The sequence below is a fragment of the Ochlerotatus camptorhynchus genome, unplaced genomic scaffold (genome assembly GCF_037179485.1).
Source record: "Ochlerotatus camptorhynchus isolate MF236.1 unplaced genomic scaffold, CSIRO-AGI_Acam_v1.1 ptg000316l, whole genome shotgun sequence".
Lineage (NCBI taxonomy): Eukaryota > Metazoa > Arthropoda > Insecta > Diptera > Culicidae > Ochlerotatus > Ochlerotatus camptorhynchus.
The window spans coordinates 3,131,573-3,156,397 of record NW_027040804.1 but is presented as its reverse complement, the minus strand read 5'-3'; the positions used below and the strand labels follow the sequence as shown (position 1 = coordinate 3,156,397).

The 24,825-nt window shown below is 40.2% G+C and overlaps 1 protein-coding gene across 2 annotated transcripts in view; it reads left to right on the top strand.

The window, feature by feature from the left end:
* Positions 1-24,825, top strand: part of toc (toucan) — a 494,668-nt gene that overhangs the window by 269,468 nt on the left and 200,375 nt on the right. For both annotated transcript variants that reach the window (XM_065229539.1, XM_065229538.1), the window contains exon 5: positions 22,445-22,597. In XM_065229539.1, the coding sequence (XP_065085611.1) occupies positions 22,445-22,597 (153 nt within the window). The remainder of the gene's footprint in view (positions 1-22,444; positions 22,598-24,825) is intronic.

Below are 24,825 nucleotides of genomic sequence, written 5' to 3'. Positions count from 1 at the left end.
GAAATTACGTTCTCGAGAGTAATCAATAATGTATCCTAAACTGGATCAAGCTTCTTCTTCTTCTTCGCATTTCAAGCTTATTGCATATCGCATATTAGCTTATTGCGTGCTCTCAACTTAGTGTTCTAGATGCACTTCCACAGTAATTAATTGAGAGCTTTCGATGCCTTTACCATTTTTGCATTGGTATAATTGTGTGGCAAGTCCAATTATACTTCTATGCCCAGGGAAGTGGAGACATTTTCCAACCCGAAAAATTCCTAGACCGGACCGGGAATCGAACCCAACCACCTCCAGCATGGTCTTGCTTTATAGCTGCGCCTTTACCGACTGAGTTAAGGGAGGCCCCCAAACTGGACCAAGCATGCACTCTATTTTTCTAATCAATTGACAAGTATATATTTGTGTGATAATATAACCGATATACTTTCAGAAAAGTTTCAATTCATAACTATGAAATACTAAGCTGAGGGCAGACTGACTGGATAGTTTTATTTGTCATATATGAAATATGTTGAGTTAATTCAGTTAATGCTAAGCAATTAAAATTAAATTAAAGAAAAAATCCGTCTCGTATCAACAAAAAATGCAATCCAATTATGAACATTAGAACATATGCAAACAAGATAATAGAATTCTCCTCCATACAGAGCAACATTTATTAAGTGATATACGTCAAGCAAATAATCCCGTTTTCAGATGCAACCATCCAGACTTGAAGAGATTACGTAAAGTTCCGAAGCAGCAAAAAAAAAAAATGATTCCCGCACAGAAAATAAAAGATAACCCAAAAAGTGTAGAACAGCAGCAGTGAAAAATACTAGTGAAAATAATTACCTCCAACCTTCTTCCGGTGCCTCACTCAACACATAATCAGGCATAGAAATTGAAGAACAGTCCGAGAAGTGCACGTACTTGGCTCACCACGAGTGGGCGAATGAGTGAAGCGGAACATCGTCATCGGCGGCAGAGGAGCATCTTCGCAGTGCATTTTCAGTTGCAGCAGAATAACTCAAACGAACCAAATGAAAAGAAGTGAAAAGAATTTAAAGTAGAAAGTAATTAAATTGAGCCACATCTCACACCTCAAGTGAATATTCATGCGCGAGTGAACGAGTGGCGAAGGTCACCGGAGTTAACGAAGCGGAATAGTTGTGGGAATGGAAGCCCTTTTCGCCTGCCCTCCTTGCTTCGTTCTGGTTCGGTGGCAGTGGTTCCTGGTGTGTTGCGTTTCGTGCGCTGAAATGAATTAATCAAGTTTCGAGAAAGCCGAGTGAAAAAGTTCCGAGAAGTGTAGAGTAATTCCATGCATATAATGCAACCGCGGAGCGATGATAGCTAATTAGGCTCGGAAGATTCAGCTCGGAAACGTGACACATTTCGCAATGAAAGTTCGTGCAGGGTTGCAATAACTCGAAGGAAGAAGAAAGTGAACCATGTTTCATCATCAGTTACAGCAGCAAAAGAGTAGGTGAACCGGCTGAGCCATGGGGGCGCATGGTTCCAAGGAAAAGCTGTCCAGATCCGCTTCCGAACGATACGTTCATGTGCAGTCTCTCGAGAGGGAGCGGTTCGGAAGTTTCGGGAAGAGAGGCAGAACAGGTTTGTGTGTTTGTTTTTACTCGACGTTGCTAATAACATGGAAACAGATGAAAGACAATTTAGTAAATATTGCTACATCCATGTGGAAACCCGGGGTTGTATTTTACATTTTTAGGAAGCGAAACGGTCGGTCGACGAAATTTGCATACAAAGGACAAGCGAGGGAATGTAAACGTTGTTTATTTTTTGCGTTCACATAAAATCGAAACTCTTGACGTTGCAAGACGGAAGAATGGCAGAAATTTGTTGGTTAGATGCTTCGTTGGTCGATAGGGTGGGTCTCCAGTTGGCAGAACAAAAAAATGACAGAGATACAAACATTTTTTTTCTTAAATGTTGATTAACTTTCAAACCCCCAACGTCAAAAAAGTACTCCATTTCCAAAATATATTCAGAATAAAGAGATTTTTTTCACAATTAATTAAAGGTCATCAAAACTTGAGGAGCTAGTGGTTTTTTTGTTGTTGACATGAATAGTTCTCAGTATCACATGTTGAGGATTTAAGAGTTAACAACCACTCTACTGTGGCATTGTTCCGTATGTTCATATTTTGCCTTCGCTGATGGCGGCCATCACAAATAACAATAATAACAACACTAAGGGATGGAATCTGCAAATCGCAGAAAAAAAAATTATTCAAAGAAGAATGTTCGCAACATGACGACTACGAGACTTCGGCGACGATGTTGTTGTTGTTGTTGCGTTGCCATTCATGGCGGATAGATGATGATGATGATGATGATCAAGATGAACTTTCCCGGCAAGCCAGCGAGAGCGAATGCGAAAATTTATCTTGTGCACTTGGGAAACAGATGCGCGGAACAATACAATGTACAATGTTTCATCTTTTTTTCCCCTTTAGTTTTTCGTTAGTTTGGTGCTTTAGTGCTGTGGTGTCTCTTTCGACTGAATTGCGGTAATAAATATTTGCTTTCCTTTTGTTTTTAATTTTTCGGTTGATCAAAGGTGGTTTTATGAGTTTGTTTTCAGAGTTTGGATGCTGATTTTTAGGCTTCTTTTAATGACTTCATTTTGAGGAGTTGTTTTACAAATTTAGTGCAATAAATTTTAAAACCTGTGTGTGAAGGTTGTTTATCGCAGCCAGCGGTTCCTAATCTTTCGTTGATTGTGACCCATTGTGGGGTTGTAAAGCCAGCATCTCTTAAATGGCCAAAACCCGCTAAGTTGAAAGTGACCTAGTCAAAAATGGTTCTCTCTGAGACATCAGTTCAAATTAGAAAAAGCTGGTGTCGTTTTGTCCGAAATAAGAAAAAGAAAACATCGACCAGACCTTTTTGAACTCATTTGAGACATAACTCAGAGAAACCATTTTTGAAAATTGTGTGTGTGTGTGTTCAATCTAACCCCCACTGGCCGGCAGCGGTATTATGGAAGAAATTTGCTTACAACAATCCATGATGTAATAATAAGCAAGTTTAGTCCGGGAGTTAGAAAGCGATAGCTCTACTGCAGATTCAGCAACCCATTTCAGAATGCCTGGTAATTCACGTCCATTGCGAGGTTACTTTCACATACAATAAGCCCCGCATGTAAACACTACCGCTATCATATGAATAATGGTACTGCAAACACACTTCCAGATTTCGAAATGTGATGTTTCGAAATCTGGCGCGTATTTAGTAATATATGGAAATATGCATTTATGATTGATTATAAATCAGAAGGATCTCACCAAATTCTGCCTCCGAAAAAGCACCGGTTTATTCACTCGCTGTAATCGAACAAATCTTCCGCGTTGTTTTTACAACCGAACACGACATTTTGAATCACACGCGAAGTTTTTCATTCGCACCGAATTTTTGCCTGACACCTCATTTGCGTGCATCCTCCGGAAGGCAGAACGCCAGCACCAAGAAAAGAAAAAAAAAACCTGGTAAAACTCTTCTTGGGAGGGAGGCAAAGCACCAAAAAGCAAGCGAAAAGAAAAACCGACCAACGCGACACCATCTACTCTACAGCTACTCGGAACAAATTCTTGTCCCAGATTTTTCACGTTAATTACAATATCACTAAACAAACTTCTTAAAACGTGATAGATCTTAATTTACACTTGTCCACACGCGAAAACTAACATTTTTTGATTTGGCACAATTAAAAAATATGCGGAAAACAGATGAAATCAGCGCCAGCGAAAACAAAACCAACCGTTCGCGGGCAGAGCCTACTCGGATCCTCAGAGAAACCATTTTTGAAAATTGTACTATTATTTGCATTTAAGACACTTTCACCTTAATTGCGCAAAGTTAGGATAAAAAATTACTTTTAAAAAGGGTGCCAACTTCAGACCAACCAACCAAAGTCCAAAGTCAGGAGTTGATTTTTGATAATTTGAATTGATCCCAAGCAACATTTTTGGTTTTATGAGGGTTCTGTAGACCATGAATTGGACTTGAAGAATTCGTTTAAACCTCGATGAAACTTGCAGTGTAGCTCGGGATCAAACAAGCAAAGATGACAATGACTGCCCTAATGAAAATTGTATGGTTAATTTGCTTAACGACGTGTTCTGGGTATCATCCAAACCATTTGTGAATAGTTCAATGATTTGGGTTGTCGTTCGTTTATGGTTATTTTTAATTAGGGTGGCTGATTTTCAATAAAAAAATAATAATCTTGCAGCCCAAAAATGTCAGTTAAAACCTATCGAAAGCCTTTAAAAGGGCATGTAAATTTCCAAGAAGGTTTTTTAATTGCCACAACGGTTAACTACCATTATTCGATGGAGACTCTCAAATGTTTATGATACGTCTTGCTATGATTTGTTTCAAATATACAATTTTGGAAATATTTGCAAGTTTCTAAATGGTCGAAGTTGAACACAAATGAGAATTATCGCCCATAACAAACAATCATGCAAAGTTTCATACAAATTGGAGATGGTCGAGTTTGATCGATTCGCCATTTGGCTATTTGAGCGATGTCGCAAGAAACTTCTGATGGAAATCAGGGCTTCCGAGGATGGATTTCAAATGATGATTTTTTCTCGAAATTTTTAACCAACCGATTAGCTGAAATTTTGCACAGTTGTTTGTTATTGCCCAACATTCCACTTTACACCTTTGGTTTCTTAGTATTGCACGCGACTAACTGTTTAAAAGGGCTTATGTAAATAGGATATCCATTAATTAAAAAAATACCTATCTTGAGAACGATATGTTTGATCAAAATGGTGTCTTTGGCTAAGTTGTGCGAAACAGTATTGTACCTTTCTAGAAAAAAAATACACTAAAAAAATGTTGCGCTTTTGTAAAAAAAAAATTAAATTAAATAAAACCTTAATATATCTCAAATTGCATATTTAACCTTCCTAATTCATTAGGGTCTTTTTTGAGCCGGCGTCACTTTGAAAAAACTGTAACTTTCTAACGAGATATGATAGAAACCTGACATTTCCTCATTTTTCCTAACTTTCGCAGACGAACATTTTGCTGCCAGAAGAAGCTTTCAGCGTCCTCTGAAAGTAGCGCTACGAATAAAAAAAAAGTGACACATTCTGAGTTTGGGTCTAAAAAGACACAGACTGCAACTCGCTCCCAAAAATCCATTTTTGAACCGATTCTTGATCTTTTGGCCTCAAAAGAAAGATAAAGGTTCTTAAAATGGAATCCTGCCCAGGATTTTTCAAATTTGGCCATTTGGGATATCTGCCACCGGTTCCTATAGGGCACAAAGGGACACTTCAAAAACCTCATGTACTGGTATCGTCCGACGGCTCAAAATTGATTTTTTTTTTCATCCAGAAGTAAATAGATATCATGCCGTGAACCGAAACGTGGATTTGGCCACATCTGGATACTCAGAACCGATTTCGGGAAGTCCCCCACATAGGACACTTTCAAAACCTCGTGTGCTGGAAGCGTTCGATGGCTCAACATTTATGATATTTCGTTCAGAAGTAAACAAATATCATGCCACAAACAATCAGCACCGATTCCATTAGCCCAGGTAACAAATTGATTCTTAACAAGTGTTCTTTCAACGATTTTAATTCAGTCTTAGTTTGAATAATTGTTGTACATAGACAACTTTAACATTTGTTCAGCTTTTAAACATCTAAATCTGGTGATTTTAATCAGCCCAAAGCTTAACAGCAATCTAAATAAAAAGCTTTTCAAAGCATAAACCAACAGCCATATTTTTTTATTTAAAAAATAATGGAAGTCCTCTTCATATCTTATACTTTTTATGAGACTGTTTTAGAATGTTGCTGACTAATTGGATTTACATATTTATATTTATATTATAGGTATGTCTAAAAATTACCTTTACATTTCGGGATCCAAACCGACAATCGTTGATTCACAGGCGTCAACTATTCCCACTCGACTAGATAATCATATTTGTGGCAGAAGGTATGAACACTTACTTGAAGCACGGCAAAATTAGGTTGAATAATAGCAACCGGAAGAGTATTATACAGCAATGCAGAATTGTAAACAATAAATTGTGACAGTAAAACATTCCTCTCATTTCAAGTGCAGTAAACACAATATGTACACAAGAACGCGATGTAAATCGATGCTGTTTTAGTGGTATAATTGAATTCATTTTTGAAATGCGGTATGAAAATTAAGTGCAATATAAATTGGTGAACAGACAAAACACAGGAATACAATTGTTAATACTTCCGACGTCGTCGCAGTCCACTTCTAGGTGGAGCTATTCTTAAAAACCTTCTCTTCCTTGTCTCTACTGCTGGTGCTGCTTGGGGTTAGAAAGGTAGGCAGTGAATTCAGAATAACTTAAATGTGTATCGGAAATGCAACAAGTGGCATTCAACAATATTGTGCACTAAATTCATATTTTTTTTTCTATCAGGCTACCAAAATATTTGTAGCGCATTGCTGGTTTGTGGGGTAGTATTAAGCTTGAATAAGCCTTGTTCAGTCTTTAGATCAATTAACTTACTGAGTTTGAATTATGGGAAAAAAAATTCGCTTCATGTACTACTAATCAATTGTATATTCAGCCTGGTGTGAATCAGCTTCGTACACCTTAAATCAACCAATAATCAACTTTTGTTCTTACAATTCAGCTTGAATTGTTACTTGGGAGGGTCCCTAAAAGGATACTTCCTGAACCTCATGTACTAGTACCGTCTGACGGCTCTAAATTTATGATTTTTGATCCAGAAGTAAATAGACATCATAACACAAACAAACAGGGGGATCTGGCCAAATCCGAAACCTAGACCCGATTCCGGCATGGCCCCAAATAGGACACAATTTAAACCTCATATACTAGTACCGTCCGACGACTCAAAATTTACGATTTTTCATCAAGAAGTAAATATACATCATGCCATGGACCAACAGGTGGATCTGGCCACATTCGGATACCCAAAATCAGTTTCGAAAAATGTTTAAACATATCGATTGGGATACATGCGTTGAATTCAAACCTATTTATTGACGACTCTTTGATGATTGCGACTACATCTTTAATGGCTTATCAAAGGCCACCTGTCATTTGAAAAAAAAAAACTTAATGGTATGGGCTCTATTATACAATCAAAATTATGAAATGTTTTATTTGTCGCACGACAGATTTTTAACGCAAAAAGAAATTGGCTATGGCCAACGCCCGTTCCAGATCCAGTTTCAAAAACCTGAAACCGTTCGGTTGTCTCCGAAAATTATGTATATTTACTTCAGGATGAAAAATAAATACATTTTGAGCCGTTGGACGGTACCAGTACATGAGGATTGATTTGGAAGTTTCCTTTTTGGCCTCTTCCGGAACCAGTACATGAGGTTTTCGAAATGGCCTTTCAGAGCCCTACCAGAACCGATTCTGGGTATCAGAATGTGGCCAGATCGTTCTGTTGGTCCATGGAACGACGCCTTTTTACTTCTGGGTGAAAAATCATAAATTAGAGCTGTCGGACGATTTCAGTACATGAGGTTTAGAAAATGTCAAAATGAGCCCATCCGAAACCGGTTCCGGGTTTTTGGATGCGTCTATATCCATCCACCTGTTGGTGCATGGTATGATTTATATTTACTTTTGATTGGAAAATCATCAATGTTGAGCTGTTGGACGGTACCAGTACATAAGGTTTTCGAAGTATCCTCTTGTGCCCTATCGGAACCGGTACCAGGTAGGCGAAATGGCCAAATTAAAGAAATCCTGTACAGGGTGCCATTCTTGAATACTTCATCTTTCATTTGAGGACAATAGATCATGAATCAGATAAAAAAAATGGTTTTTGCGAGAGAGTTGCTGAGCAGATAACGTGTGAACTACTGACAATGTGTTTTAGTTGGACAATTAATAAACAAACAAAAAATTGTTTTTTTGCAAAAAGTACACGGCCAATCATACCAACTCAGCGACTGAGATTAATTGACTCAGAAAAATTTCTTTCCATACGAAATTTACTCAGATTTGGAATAAACTGCAGTTACTCATAGCTTCTGCGTAACTGCAGTTTATTTCAAATCTAAGTAAATTTCGCATGGAAAGAAAATTCTCTGAGTCAATTAATGTCAGTCGCTGAGTTGGTATGATTAGCCGTGTAGTATTTTCGAAAATACTGCCTATCCTTATCAAATATCCCATTTAGAAGCAATCGTTTATGACACCCATTTTCAAACGTGGCGATAGTCACATTGTTGTTAACTATCGAGGAATCACGAATCTCTCAGCTGTCTCGAAATTGTTTGATATTATAGTGGGTGGAGTTATTCTCAATGCCACAAAAAGCTACATATTCACTGATCAACACAGATTCATGCCCGGATGATCTGTTACCACCAATTTGTTGAATTTTACGTCGAAGTGCATAACGAGTATGGAGGAAAAACCGCAAATCGATTTAATTTATAGCGACCTAAAGGCGGCGTTCGCTAAAATTGATCATAACATACTGCTACACAAGATATCTCGTCTTGAAGTTTCAATGCAATTGGTTTTTTGGTTGGAATCCTACCTTACAAAGCGCGTACTTCGAGAGTTGTGTATCTTCGCCGTTTTCAAACAAGTCTGGAGTTCCACAAGGTAGTAATCTCGGACCGTTGCTGTTTATTCTGTTCTTCAACGATGCTGCTTTGGTTCTGGGAGAAGGATTCTAGCTAGTCTATGCAGATGATTTAAAGCTGTACATTGTGGTGTGCACACAAGAGGATTGTTGGCTTCTGAAAAACTCGATGACTTTTTTTGGTCGATTGGTGCCAGAAAAACAAACTGACTATTAGCGTGGAAAAATGTCTAATAATCACTTTTCACCGCATGGTACATCCAATTTTATTTGATTATCATATCGACGGTGATACTCTTAACAGAGCTACTGATCTGGGGGTTCAACTTGACTCAAAATGACTTTTGATTTACACCGTTCAGCGAACATATCGAATGCAACGCGGTAGTTGGATTTTGTTTCCAAAGTTGCAAAGGATTTTTCGGACCCACATTGTTGGAAGTCATTGTATTGTGCATTTGCCCTCCAATTTTGGAAAATGCGTCCGTCGTTTAGCATCCTCACCATGTCACGTGGAGTCTAAGGATCGAACGGGTTCAAAAACGGTTCATTCGTCTGGCACTGAGAAACTTGCCGCGGAGAGATCCTGGAAATTTGCCGCCGTGTGCCGAGCAGATCTTTTCGGAATACAACATTACTGCAACCAAGTTTTCACCAACCATGTTTGGGAACAATAAACAAATCTCAGCGTGTATTCGTGCGTTTACGACTGTCGAAGAGCTTTTCGAGTTCAATGAACCAACTGGACGTTTTCAAATCGGGTTAGTTGAGCTTACAGTTTTTGGATGCCGGAGCTTTAATTTTTATAGAAAAATATATATTTTTTTTAAACATGCAATTTGAAAGTTTTTAAGTTTTTATTTAATTTTCTATTTTTTTTTTACCAAAATACTCATTTTTTTTTCAGTGTATACATTTTTTTTTTGAAATTAACAATACTCCCACACAACTTTGCCGAAGACACCATCTCCATCAAACAAACCGTTCTGGTGATATGTATTTTTGTATTTAGGCGCAGTGCTGAGATCTGTCACTGACAGACTTTCGCGCGATATTGACTAAATTGTTCGTCACATAGTCACTGACAGACTTGATCCTCAAAAAAACCTTCGTCAAAATCTCATTCATTTTTTCGTCAATGACAAAGATTCACCTGGTAACAAAAAGTGTAATTTAGTACATTCTGTGTCACATTATTGTTATCCAAGTAGCTCAGGACGTAGATACTTATTCACTGAAATGGATCCATGTAATTGTTTAATTCCGTTACAAATTTAGCTAATAAATAAATCTGCACATGTTCGTCACTGACAGCATTGTCATTGACAATTGGCATGGTTTGCCTTGACTATGACTGCCGGCTCCAATGAGTGACCAAAGCAGAATTGTCAATATCACCGTGTACTGTCGAGATTTTGCAGCACTGTTTAGGCGTGTCATTTTTACATAAACCCTTTTCAGAAGTTAGTCGCGTACAAAAGTACGGAAACAAATGTGTAAAATGGCATGTTGGGCAGTAACCAACAACTGTGTAAAATTACAATTAATTCTTAAAACATCGATCCAAAACGGTTTACGAGCCTGCGTGGAACTGCTGAGCTTCAAGAAGTAAAGACCGTAAAATTTTCCAACCGAGTATAAAAGAAATCTCAGAGAAAAATCAAGAAAAGAATTTCTGGGGGAAGATTGAAGAAATTTCCGGGAAAATGGAAGAACGGGTGTGATCAGAAGAAACTTCCGGAAGAAGCCGGACACATCTTTTAAAGCAAGTCGGAAGGAACTTTCGAAGGAGGTATGTCAATTCCAGTGGAAATCGGATGGACTTTTGGAAGAAACTTCCGCTGAAAATTGAAAGAGAAGTTGTAAGGATTTGGATCAAAACTTTCGGAAGAAGTCTCAAGAAATTTCCGGGGATAATTTGAAAAAAAAAAATCCCGGGGGATGTCAACTTGTTTCAACTATTTACTGCTTCATTGTTCATTCATCAAAAGCTATATGGAGAACATTCTGATGAAGTAGTATCTGGTCATTGGTTTAAATTAGCTACCGATGTTAGGTAACTCCCGGGGATGGCTTTTTTCCTTGTTTTGGTTTCCGTCGATTTTGTTTTCCGTGCTGAGCACCAATGCTACCAACGCCAGGGAGGCAGCTCCCACATCTGGACCCTACCTATCGCCTTATGCCTAAGAACCTCCCGGCGGCGCCGACTGGGATTGCCTGGGGTTACCAAAAAATGGTGGGAAAATGGAAACAGTAGTTCCTATGTATCAAAAGCATTCTCAGTCGAGTGTCTTACGGAGAAGTTAATGCATTATACAACCGACTACAAATATTTTACTTTTCGGTTCGTTAATCGATTAATCGATTATTCGAATAAAAATCATACATCACTAGATGAATGTGAAACGTCAATTCAAATATAACGGGTGTTTATAAATAATGAGACATTTAGAAAGGGACCGGGCCTTATCACAAATTTCGTCCCCACGGTGACTGAAAAAAAAAACACGAGTGCTAACCTGTTGGTCTTATCAAGGCGTAAAGTTTCGCTGTTTGCTCGTAAAATAAAGTTCTTCATCTTTATTACGTCCTGAGACCTGGCACCGATTTTTGCATTAGTATATGTATATTGTGTGGCAACTTAAATAACAACGCTATGTCCAGGGAAGTCGAGAAATTTTCCAACCCTAAAAATTCCCAGACCGGACGGGAATCGAACCCAGCCGTCTCCAGTATGGTCTTGCTTTATAGCTCAGCCACTTCCTTTAAAATAAGGACTATGAATTAGATGAGTGCTCTGCTATTAAGAGTTTCTTATGTATGTACAAGTCAGCCACTCATAATGCAATTGATTGTGCAGGCAGGTGGCTGTAAAATGCTTTTGAAAGGCAGTCTTTCATGTAGTATATTTTGTTCCCAGATTCCCATGCAATTTCTACTGAAATCAGCTTCTGATTCCATCGAAAAAGCTCCTTGCAATTCGTCGAGCTCGAGTTTTGAGGCCACCAGGCTCGGGCATATTTTTTTCAGCATCCGAGGTACCAGATAAAACAACCGGGATCACATATGCTCCTATCACCCATGAACCTTCTTGAATGTATATTTTAATTCAAAGGATTTACCAAATCGCTTTTTGCTATTTCTTGCAGCAATGCGAGGAAAACGATAAAATAGACAGAGTGCAAATAACGACGCTCATATCTGAAGGCGTCAGCGTCGGTAGCTCCCGGTATCCTCCGTCCCATTTATCTCCGAACTCCGTGATACCGGCTAGATATTATTTCCAGTCGGATACTGCATGCAGAGAAGTTTTCCGCGCCTAGCTTTATTGCATTTTTCCACTTTGGATATGCCGCGTGGTTTTTTTTTACTTTCGCAATGAACGCCGGATCCTGCAGAAGCTGCTGCTGCCTGTAAATCGTATGGGGTAGTTCGCTTGCTCTAAACTTGAATGATGCTTCCACATTCTCGGAGCAGTAAATCCGGAAGGCATGTGCTGTGCAGCGAGTGCGAATTTATCTTTTTGATCTGAATGCACTGGGAGTACACCACTGCAAGAAGGAACCGAATATGCAGATATGATGATATGCAGTGGGAGAGATGCTTGTGTTCAAGCTTCGCTTTTTGCTAACAAGATATGCAGTATATTGCAGTTGGATGTCACTTAAACTCCAGCTAGGCATCAGGCGAAGGGTGCACAAAAGACGACTGCTCTATGTATGGGCATTTTTATGGGATTAAAATTAGATTAAAGCAGATTACACAGCGGGTCGTGTTGGGTACAAAAGAAGCATCATTGAGTAGGCAATTTCCAACAGAATTGCGCTGGAATGCGTGAGCTATGATGAATCGCCAACTGGAGGATAGCGATACTTAGAGTAACTGGACAAGTTGAAACGAGAATGGTTTGTTTGTTCATTAATTACAGTCTGTTGGTTCATTTCCCATGGAAGTACCTAGCGGAGCTGATTGTTGTTCTGTGCAAATAATTTAACATCTACTAAAGAATGGCATCTTTTGAGAGACGAATAGGATGTACTCTAAAATTCAACGATTTGCCATAGCTAGGCCTGAAATTATCTGTCTTATCGTGGTCCATCTAACCGAATAGAACAATTATTTTGCAGTAATTTGAGCTAAGCCTCAATTAGAGTTAATTACCTATCACGATCTGTGTACTAAGTGGAAGAAATGAGCGCAAAAACGGCATCAAAGGCGATTTAATGTATTCCAGATTGCATGATTATCCGACCGCAAGCCAATTCAATCCAATTCAAATTTGTTTGACCAAAGTGATCACGTGTTCTAATTTCCTTCTGCTTGATCTGCTCACCCACTTGTACTAATCTGTTTGAGTCACAAGCTTGAAAACAAATCCGGTCATCCAGCAGTACAAGCAAATACACTTTCACATGGAAAGAGCTTAAACTCAGAACACTGAAAAGCCCACCATGATCAAATGAATACTTGCCTCCCAGCTGTTTACCTTCCGTAGGCCGCTCTTCTCCATCCTCTTCGTCAAGTTCAAGATCTCCGCAGCAGCCACAGCTGCTGGTTGTTCTGCCTGCTACCGGTAGTCACGAATTTACCACCACATAAAGACAACAGCTTCTCCCTTTGGCAGCCGCGTGTAATAAGTACTCACTGTTTATTGTTTTAATTCAATCGCGTTGACTCGTTCGTGTGCGAGTTTTGCCGATTCATAAACTTGGCAAAAGGTAAACAAGAACCAGTTTTCATGACATCCCTGGTGGAATGCTGCTGTTGGGGGTCCATGTGTCTATGCTTGCCAACCCCATAGTTGAGACCTACTCTACCTCAATGTCAGTGTGTTCGGCTGGGGGTGGTGTAAATTGAAGTTCAAATAGCACCTTTCGGTGCTGGGCATAGTGGAGGTGCTATTTTTGCTCTCGAATAAACGACGGAGGAGCGATGTCAAGTTGAGTTTGTACCGCGTATGAAGTGGGGAAAGAGAGAGCTGGTTTCGAGTAAATAATCACTGGTGACAAGTGCTGTGTAAACTTCGGATTTACCATGTGAGACTTTGACTTGCGGGAGATGAATTTGGGTCAACCTATAAAGACAAGGTTATGTTGCATTAAGGGTGGGATAATTTGTTAGCAAACTTGTCTGACAGCTGCAAGCTTGTTCATAACTGAACAATGTAAGCATGAGCAGAAAAGTGCTGCCAATCGAAAAAGGGGTTTAAGCTTGTAATGGAGATTTTCACCATTATGGAAAATATACAATTTTATTGATAGGGGAAATGGATGTAATGTCGGCCTACTTTGGACCTTACTACAGCAATCGACAAAATTTTCAATAGCGACCAAAAATAGCCATTAGTACCGTGCCAATGACGCGTTCATCTAGAGAAAATAGGTAAATAGTAGATTTTTTAGCGATCTTAGATCCATAGGCCAACATTAGAGCCATTTCCCCTATATTACTCACAATTCTTAGTTAGTGGTAGGGCTGTGGAGCTATACTGATGATTTTGATCTAATAAAACTCCATATACTACAGATTGGAATGCATTTCTTTCAATATTATTTTTGACATAGGACTACGACAGTGATTTCTAGTAATCATGAACATTTCTTGTAACATTTCATCTCTGCAAATTGTTATTCAAATCGACACGGAAGCCTTCGCAATTGTAATAACCAAAAATGTAAGGTTTTTGTGGTAGGTACAGTGTATCTTAAAATTGATCGTACAATGTTTTGAAACCTGGTGAATAGATATATATTTTTTAAATCGTGGCTGGCGGTTGAATTGATTGATTTATTGCTATAGTTTTGGTCTTTATAGGAAGAGCCTGTATGAAGTTAGATTTGTTTTAGTAAAGAGCTCGATTACTAAATTTTTGCCAAGTGGGCGAATTTTAGTAAAATTACGACTACAAATGAGCAAAATTTCAAGAAGCTACGATCATTTTATTTCAAGAAAATAAGGGTTTTCAAGAAAAAGGCGTTTTTCTTAAATTGCTCTAACTTTTGTAAACTCAATCAAATATGCCCAATACTGAGCCAATAATTGAAAAATATATGCTGAGTCAGCTGCCAAAAAGTGCAGAGACATATCTTTTTAACTTGTGCCGTTTTTTTTTTCTAAAATTTAAGTACAGAGCTGTACGATCAATTTTGAGATACACTGTATGTAGCAGAATCACCAGTCCTGGCTACGTCCTTGCAACTGATGGGGATGAGTAAGGAATGTTAGTCCGACATTTACTTAACCTCTTGCATTCGTATTTATCCTCACAAAACGCAATTAAATGAACTTAAATGAACAAAACGAGTGCCACTATAGGGTCGGGTGGGGCAGGAGTGCCGCCACCTATAATTTTGAAAATGAACATGTTTTCAGTGCTAATTCGCCCATGAAACTATAAATGGTGATCCTGGTGGTCGCCGGTAAGGGTCAGTAAGGGCTCCCAGCAGATGAATCAAGAGGTATTCGAAACAAAATTGGTAAGAAAGGTCCATTCAAATCAATTTAATACAGTTGAACAAATTTCAAAACTAGGTATATACGTGCCAGATTTGGAAATAATATTTTTTGAATCTGGAAGTGTGTTTATGATACCATTATCCATTTGATAAAGGTAGAGTAAACAGGTGGGGCTTATTGTAAGTAAAAATCACTTTGGAGTGGTCGTGAATTACCAGGCATTCTGAAATGGGTCACTGGAGCTGCAATAGAGCTAACACCTTCTTACTCCCGGACTAAACCGGCTTTAATGTAAAGGTAATAAAAACCAGTTTTCTTCCATAATAAAACTGCCGAACAATGGGCGTTAGATTGTACACACACAAAGGACTACGACAGTAATTTCTATATGGGGGTACACTTTGTGAAAACCGAAAATGGAACATGTAACAAAATTATGAAAGATTTTGAACGTTAATAACGCAGCTGCGCCTGGACCAATTTCATTAATTTTATCACCAATCGATCAGAAATATTCCTACGCATCTGTTAAATTTAAAACTTTATCACTTTTAAGACATCACTATTGAAAATTGCACGAATGTGAAACTGTTGCTATGATAGTTAAAATTCTCACCGATTGTCTGCAATGCTGCGTGCCGTTAACAATGTCAATTGACGTAAGATATTGGTCTAGCACTGAATTTCACTTCCGACAATGCTATTAGTAATAAGCATAATATCAGGCGTACGGCTTTGATATTACTATGCATATGAATATCACTAGGGAAAAGTTGAAAATCTTCCTTTGACTATATGTTTTTAGTATTACTTCTACGTGAAGTCAACGATTTACATAGTTGAAGATGCTAATTTCAAATAACAGACTGTAGTGGTAATTTTTATACGATAGATGGAGTAGATGAAAGCATAGAGTTGATAGTTCCGTTAGAGTACGGCAGTGTGAAGATTGTATATAGATATTAGAATAGCAAGCTAGGACAACTTTTAAGGAAGGTACAAATCGGTTTTTTCATCTCTCTTTACCAAACTCCCCCTTTGGAGAGGGATGGTGAGGGGTGTGTGTCCCCCGCCACCACTGGCAAAAAGAGATGAAAACCGACCCGCTCAAGTACCAACTGTGTGTTTGAAACAGTTCTACCGAAATTCTAATATCTATATACAATCTTCACACTGCCGTACTGTAACGGAACTATCAACTCTATGCTTTCATCTACTCCATCTATCGTATAAAAATTACCACTACAGTCTGTTATTTGAAATTAGCATCCTCAACTATTGAAAATCATACTTTTATCTCAATCAATTAACTTTTTTTTTGTATAACCGATGCTTTGTTTTAATATTACTGATGAATTTTCCTAAGATCGGCCCTCGATTAGCTGGCGTATATAAGAAACATTTGCGGCAGAACTTTGAATATCAGTGGGCCCTTCACGATGTCAATGTCATTTGCGCACTGACATTGAGGCGAATGATATTGATATTTTAACTGTGTGAAATTCAGCATTTTGAAGGTATTATTATTGATATTTTGCAGCAGTGATTGCCTGTGAAAAACGATTTCCCTAACACAGATTTCAATGTTGAATTTCATCCGGTCTCACCAAACGGTGTTTATTCAATCACCGCGTAGTGAGTGGTGGTGTTCTCCAGTACACACAACGATAAGCTCCCCGCAAGCAACTAGCTATCAAGACTGCCCTCAACCACTGATCGGATTCAGTTCCAATCCCCGTGTGTGGTGGTGTCCGGTCATCGGTATTAGCAGCAGCAGCAGCAGCAGCAGTGCTTTCAGCGTGTGGCGTTGAACATTGTTCTCCAGTGTACAACGAAAGGCTGCCTGCAAGTAGCGAGCTGCAGCCCACATGAGCATCCATAGAAGGAGGATGAAGTCGCACCGCTATTGATTGGAATCAGTAGCTCTTCGTGAGTCCCTGTGGGCCATCTATGCCAAGCGCGTCACCCTCATTCCAAACAACATACAGCTCATCAGCCTCATCTGTGTTTAACACCCTAATAGCTCAGCTTTACTCAACCATCACGACAAAACGGTCCTTTTTAGGACCACCATAAGTTGGCAAAAGAGTATTTTTTGGAAATTTGTCAAGATCATCAATCGGATGTCAGTTCCCATATCAATATAGAGCTGGAATTAGGAAGTAACAGCTTTTGTAAACAATGACTTCTTTCGACGATGTCTTGAAAGTCAAGGCTCACCCACGCAAATCAACATCACCCTCAAGTAGGGTAAGACTTTCCCTACTCGACGTTAATGTTGGTTTGCGTGAGCGTGTTAATTCCTAAAAATCATCGAGAGAAGTCATTGTTTACAAAAGTTGTTACGTCTTATTCCAGCTCTATCTAAATATGTTTAAATCTAACATACCCTGTTCAACATTGGGGGTGCAATTTCAAACACCCAAGTCGGTCGCGGCATGAAAGTGGTCTGATTTTGATCCAGAGATGATGGATTTTAATTCTTAATACGCCAATCGATAGGAATTCTTTCTGCGAATATGTTAAAATTAAGACTTTATCATTTTTCAATTATATTGAAAATTGCACGAATGTGCAACTGTTGCTATGATGATTAAAATTATCACCGATTGCCTGCGAAAAGCGATTTCCCTAACACAGATTTCAAAGTTGAATCCCATCCGGTCGCACCAAACAGTGTATATTCAATCACCGCGTGGTGAGTGGTGGTATTCTCCAGTACACAACGAAAGGCTCCCCACAAGCAGCTAGCTATCAAGGCTGCCCTCAACCACTGATCGGATTCAGTTCCAATCACCGTGTGTGGTGGTGTCCGGTCATCGGTATTAGCAGCAGCAGCAGCAGCAGCAGTGCTTTCAGCGTGTGGCGTTGAACATTGCTCTCCAGTACACAACGAAAGGCTGCCTGCAAGCAAGCGAGCTGCAGCCCACATGAGCATCCATAAAAGGAGGAAGAAGCCGCAAGTATAAACAAGGAGAACCCTGCTCAAATTCCTATTCCTACAAAAAACACACGCTTCTGCTGCAGTTAACAAATAACATTTATTATATAATACCACGTAGTCCTAAGTTTACATACAACTACGTCTTCGTGGACTATACTGGGATGCAAATCAAAAAATGGTGTGACGAAACAGCGTCATGTTTTAAACGTTTATAGCTTGACCATTTATTGATAAATTTAAACTATTTTGACACCATTTTATTGATATTTCATGTAAGATTTGTTTGGTATAAAGATAATAGTAATTTGTCATTAGTAATCTATTGAAAATTGATCAAATGTTTTTGTCGCGATCAACCAATCACATGCTTGCTGGCTTGCTATTACTATCGAGAGAACAGAGAGAGGCGAATCGATTGCGAGGTTATAAAAGAGCTTACTTGTACGTTTTGCTTCGACGTCGTACACGACCGATGGGACTAACTCAAAATTTAGTAGCATTTCTCCCAAAATTTTAGAAAGTGGGTGAGTGAGTAAAAGTTTCCTCGATTTTCCTCAAAAATCTGCTTGAATATGAGAAAATTTTTACGTCTTTTGAATTTATGAGTATACTGATAACAGCCAATCAGAGTAACTCAAAATTGAGTCCAATTTGACTCAAAAATGCGAAAAAAGGGGCTACTCAGTCAATGAGTAAATCGTTCCTCGATTTTCCTGGAAAAACTACTTGAATACCGTAGAAAACCGTTTCGTTTGAATAACTAAAATTGCCATTACACCGACGGTTCCAGGACTACCAACGGGGTGGGCTTCGGAGTTGCTGACCACTTAGGTAACTCCTTCTTCCGCCTGCCCAACGCATGCTCGGTATTCTCGGCCGAGGCCGCCGCCATATTCCACGCCATCACCACTCGTTCCGACAGACCAATCTGCATACTCTCGGACTCCGCGAGTGTTTTGGCCGCACTGAGGTCCCCGATTGCCAAGCACCCATGGATCCAATGCACACAAAAACAGGCTCCCAGGGGCTCGGCCTTCGTATGGGTTCCGAGCCACTGTGGAATCCGAGGCAACACCGATGCTGACAACGTCGCAGCTACAGGTCGTCGGGGACGGCTATACACCAAGGGCGTCCCGGGCCCAGATGCCAAAAAGTTCGTCAAGCACACTCTCTGCAACGCCTGGTCCCAGGAGTGGGCTATCCGTAGGGAACCCTTCATTCGGAAGATAAAAGGGGAAACTAGCAAATGGACGGACACAACCAACTGGCGAGACCAACGGATCCTCTCCCGACTCCGATCCACCCACAACATGGGGGGGTAGAGGCCCCTTTAGGAAAAGGTGCGATCACTGCAACACCACCAACAACGTTGAACACCTCTTAATGAACTGCCCACTCCTCCAAGGCCCTAGAGAGGCATACGGGATACAGGGTAGCATCCGGAAAGCCCTCTCAAACGACCTGCTTCGTCAGAGATGTGGGTCTATATACAAATATCTAACCCTCCACACAACCACCGCCGTTAAGCCATACCACCGACCATTGCCACGACTCAGGAACACCATCAGGAAACCCCTCATACCACACCCAGGGAAATAAAACCCCCATAAACCCCCCGACAACCGCCACGAACCCTGACACCCCACAACCAAGTACAGAACAAAAGACCGACCAACGAAACCTTCACGACCGACCACCGCTAAGAACTCAATGAAAGCCATCAAAAAACGATATTACCCATCAACCAGACCGAAGAACCCATCCCAGATCCCGACAACCGCCATGACCCAGGACTCTCTCCAGGAAGCCGTATAACAATAAACTGCAACAGACGGAAGGTCCCCTCCGGAGCTTCTGACCGAAACGAGAACCCCTTCTGGGTCTCCCTCCGAGAAAAACCTTTCACAAAACTCTGTAATACAAAAACTCTATAATGTGGAAAGCCCCAATCTGGGGCCTCCGGAGGCGAACCAGCCCAAGGCTGAAAACCTCCTTAATAAAGAAAACCTAACCTAACCTAAAATTGCCATTTAAAGCGCTCACTTTGAATTTGTTAAACGCAGTGTTGGTAAAATCATCAATCAAATTATATTTTTCCGCTCTCCTACGCTCTCAATATCACGCGTGATATTGGAACAAAATATCATGCTTGATATTGATTTTACAAGCTCCTTTGATATTGCGAGACTATTCACAACGTGCAAAAATCAAGCAGAGAGTTAACTAGACACAAAAATCATTCCGTTGCATATCGTTTTCTTTGAAAGAGAAAGTATAGTATGCTATCTCTTTTTACTGTTCACCGATGGCAGACACGAAGTGATTGCTGCCAGCCGTTATGGAAGTTTCGGTTGCGTTCGGATGTAAAGCAAAAATCATTAAACTCAATCTCACCACAGTTTGTTGAGATTTGCAGCTGGTGAGCTTGATATTCCGAGCTGCGATAATCACAGCTTGCAAAATCAACCGCAGCTGTATGCTTGTGATTTTGGTCTACCAAAATCAAGCGTGATCTTGAGCATTGGTGAGATTTGATTTTTTGATATTTTCCCAACACTGCACAGTGGGCAACAATTGACAAAACCGCGACTAAATTGAATATCTCGGCTGCCAAAAGGTTTCAGTCAACATGTTATACATGTTCTCAAAGGAAACATTCTGCTGATTCGATTGATGGTGGTCTCATTGGCCGGAGACTTTTGCGTACCGAGATAAAGGGCCGGGATCAACCCGAGCTCCCGGTAAAGTAGGAAATGCCACTATCTATCGACCTCAGGGAAGCTTTACTGGCCTAAAGGACACGAAACCAAAATCCATTATTTTATTCATGTGTTTCACTTATACATTTTTGCCAAAACTTCAGCCTTATACATTCCGTAAGACAAACCACATAGGTCCTATAAAAATGAATAAAAGGTATGTGTGATCGCTTATACATTTCATTTGACACATGATCTTCTTTAACTTTTTGCAAGGCGTCTGCTTATTAGTTGACTTATACATTTTATGAATAATCAGCAATAGAAATTTGCCAAAAGGTATAAGGAGATTTCTAACCGGATACGCTTTCATCTCGTGATTCTGAACAAATAACAGTTTTAGAACAATTTTTAAAATGTGGCTACTTTATCGGTCAATCCAGATTATCCGAAGAACCAGAATATGGCCACTTTACCCCAAAATTTAAATTCTTTATTAAATTCGCTTTGATCTCTTGATTCTGAACAACATAGAAAAAATCACAAGGTTCTAGGACATTTTTTTAATACTGTGGCCACTTTATCGGTCCTTCCGGATCCTCCTTCAGGCCAGTAGAGTTTCTCTGAGGGCGTATATGGTGTCTTTACACCATATATACTTAGTAATATCAATTTCCAGTAATATACGTTAAGTAAAGTTTAAATTTATGTCGATAGATAGTGGCATTTCCAACTTTACCGGGAACTCAGGTTGATCCCGGCCCTCTATCTCGATACGCAAAAGTCTCCAACCAATGAGACTACCACCAATCGATTTAGCAGAATTTTTACTTTGAGAATATGTATAACATGTTGACTGAAACCGTTTGGCAGCCGAGATATTCAATTTAGTCGCGGAGAAACAATGCGAAGAAATTTTAAATTGGATTCAACTCAGTACTGAATTACTTTTATCGGCCGTGTAGACTGGATTATTTTTTCCCGATTTTCATCATATTCGAGCAGATTTTTGAGGAAAATTTTACTCATTCAGTGAGTTAACCCACTTTTTACTATTTTAGGTAAAATTTTCAGTGATGTCATGGTGGTTAGAACTGATGAACTTGAGGTGAACTGTGAAAAATAAAAACACAGTAACAGTAGAATTCTTCCAAGGAGCTACTGGTGCATCGAAGCCTCCACACTTCGGGGGATAAGAATTAAAAAATGAGGATGTCGACATCATTTTGGAATCCCAGTTGACGTGTTCTGGACCGTGAAATAATGTCATATGTAAAGTGGCTGAATTTGGTAAAGAGGCATTTTTTCCGCAAATCGAAAGTCGCCATCTTGGGTTTCATAATAGCGTCAGATATCTATTTTCAGCCTCTACACGTCTTTTCCGTACAACTGCGGCTCATAATTCTTTCTTAAATATTTGATTCGCTAATCCCAGCGAAAACGTTCGGGACCTTAGCCAATCATCGTACTTCCCTTGAATACTCAAGCCGAACCAAAACCCACAAATAGCGGGTTGAATTTACGATCATCATTGCATTGTCTTCTCCCGCCACGAGAACTTATGCATTGACTTATAAATCACTGCCGGACAGTTCAATTGCTTTGTCGGCTACTGCTGCAGATCCCGGAATGCCCCTTTCCTAACCTTCAAACCATGCCAAAACAAAACAAATCTGATTATCATATCATCACCGTTTCTCACTGGTTTCTTTTCTTTTCCCCAATTGATTTCCATTCCACAGGACCAGCCAAGAAACGAGATGTGCGCACAATCAACTCGTCGTCCAGTGATTTGGGTCCACCGTCGAAAACCGTCGGCAGCAATGTCAACCCCGTTGGACCCCAGCAGCAGTCGCAGCATCAGCGAGCCAGTCTTCGAGTGTCGGCCCCGTTGCGTAAGTGTCCATCCCCTGTGATGACAACTACCTTCACAATATGATAAAGCATACAAAATTCATACTGTATTCAGTGTGCGAGTTGGCATCCGCGGGGACAACCACGAAGAAGGGGGGAGAGATTTATGTTTTGATTGACTTTTTGAATGTGACATTTGTTGGGGGATTTTTTTTTCTCTCTCGACAGTCCAACATTCATCGGTTGGTTGCGCTCTGGTCTGGTTGGGACCATCATTTCAGCGATATGGGCTCAACTGTCGGCATGGCAATCATAAAAGCGTATGAAATGGATTGCGTTTCAGTTTGAACGGTCCCCGAGGTGGATTGAGGGAAGGCAATTCAGAAAATAATCAATGATGATGGAAATTTATTTCAGTTACGGGGCATTCTATTCCGAATTGAATGAATGGGTGAGTTTATTTGGGGGTTGATTGGAAGAAAAATGTCAGCGCATGGAACCAAATTGCCACTTTGCTGGTGCCTTAAAACGAAATCGAAGCTCATAGTAAATATCAAATCCAGCTAACAGAACCGAATCCAAAGTGGACCAACTTGAGCAGTGCTTTCTGAAGAGGTGCCTGTTGGGGATAAGCTTAAAAGCTCTTTCAATTCCTGGAATGTTCAGCCAGCTGGAAAAAGAAACGAAAATCCTCTGAAGAAGCATTACTGCAGCAAGAATTGTCAGCAGCGTGCATAAAATACACAGACACACACACACCCAAGTGCTTTCTCGGCACTGAACTGAGGAACAGGGTCAAACTAGTGGATCTGCTCGCTTGAATTGTGATTTACCTGTTAAATCTTTTTCCAAGAAATCTTTCCTCGACTTAATTCCCAATCAACAGATCACTTCCTCACAATCTAATCCGAGAAGCCAATGGTTTACGACTTCCCGTTCTTCGACCCTGACCCAACGGCCAACCAACCAACCGGGGCCGGAAGGCTAATGAATGAAACAGCGACAAGACATCTCTGAGCACTAAACGAACAGTGAAAGAGCTTTTCACGAACAGTTCAGAACCCTCCCTTCTTGCCGCCCGGCATGATTGTTTCGCTTCTAGTAGCAGCTCGAAAACAGTGCAGTGGCAGTGACATTACACCAATCCACCAAGAAGACAACGCTGCAAGGCAACACAAAACAACCGGTTGTGTTACGGAAGGTGGCTTTCTGCTCCTCTCCGGTCTCCTTCGGATGTTTTATGATCCTCCTCCGGGGGGGATTAAAGATGCACTTCTTCATACGTGTGTGTGCACAGGTTCTATTGAGGGTAGCTGCTTTCATGAATGCCGGCCGCAAGTAGTCTTCTACCATGCTTCTGCAAATGATAATTTATTCATGATTTGTACCGGCTCTTTAGAAATGCTAGACGACGACGACGATGGACGCAACGATGACCAGCATCGTTCGCTAGCCCGGCAACCATAGAAGAGTGACGTTAAACCAAATCGGAACGATTTTCCGCTTGCTTGGCTTTCCTCTACTGCACTGAAGGGAAAAATAGGTAGAAGAGGTAAATGGTTATATGGCAGCAATAGACACACTTACGTGTGATGTGCAAGGTAGATGGGGGGACAAAACGCAAAGTTTTATGCTCATCCATTTATTGTGATGCGCAAGAAAAGAAGCCAGCATAGCGTGAGCGGAACAATTTTCCTTTTTTGGTACACGATGAACGGTTTCTATGACGGCTGCCTCTCTTCATTCTTTAGCTTGGTTGTAGGTACTTATCGATTGTGTGTCACCGGGCTAGTCGGGTAAATGCAAATAGAACCGGCTGCTGGTTGGAAGCGAAGGCATTTGCTTGGTATGAATCGGGGTTATTGGGTCGCCAGGATTAGAAGGTTAATCGGGTGTTGGTGGAAACTCCTTGACTGGTGCAAAAAGCCTAGTTGTTATAGTTATAAGCAAATTAACGTATACAGCGGTCAAGGATAATCCAAACGGTCAGTTTTGCATTACCCGACGTTTCGGTAGTTTATTGTGGCCGTTTTCAAGGAAATGAGGCCGAAATGTCGGACATTGCAAAACTGACCGTTAGGATCACCCTAGACTGAGAAAGTCGTAATCAGAAATCACCAAATACCTTCAATTTCGGTTTAAAAGAGAATTTTAAAGGATTCTAGGGATGACACCAAGATATATCAGAGAAGAATACCAAAGTACAGACTACGCAAGTCTCATGTTAAATTACGTGTTCCGAGGACCGATTTCTTCATCTCCGCTTAAA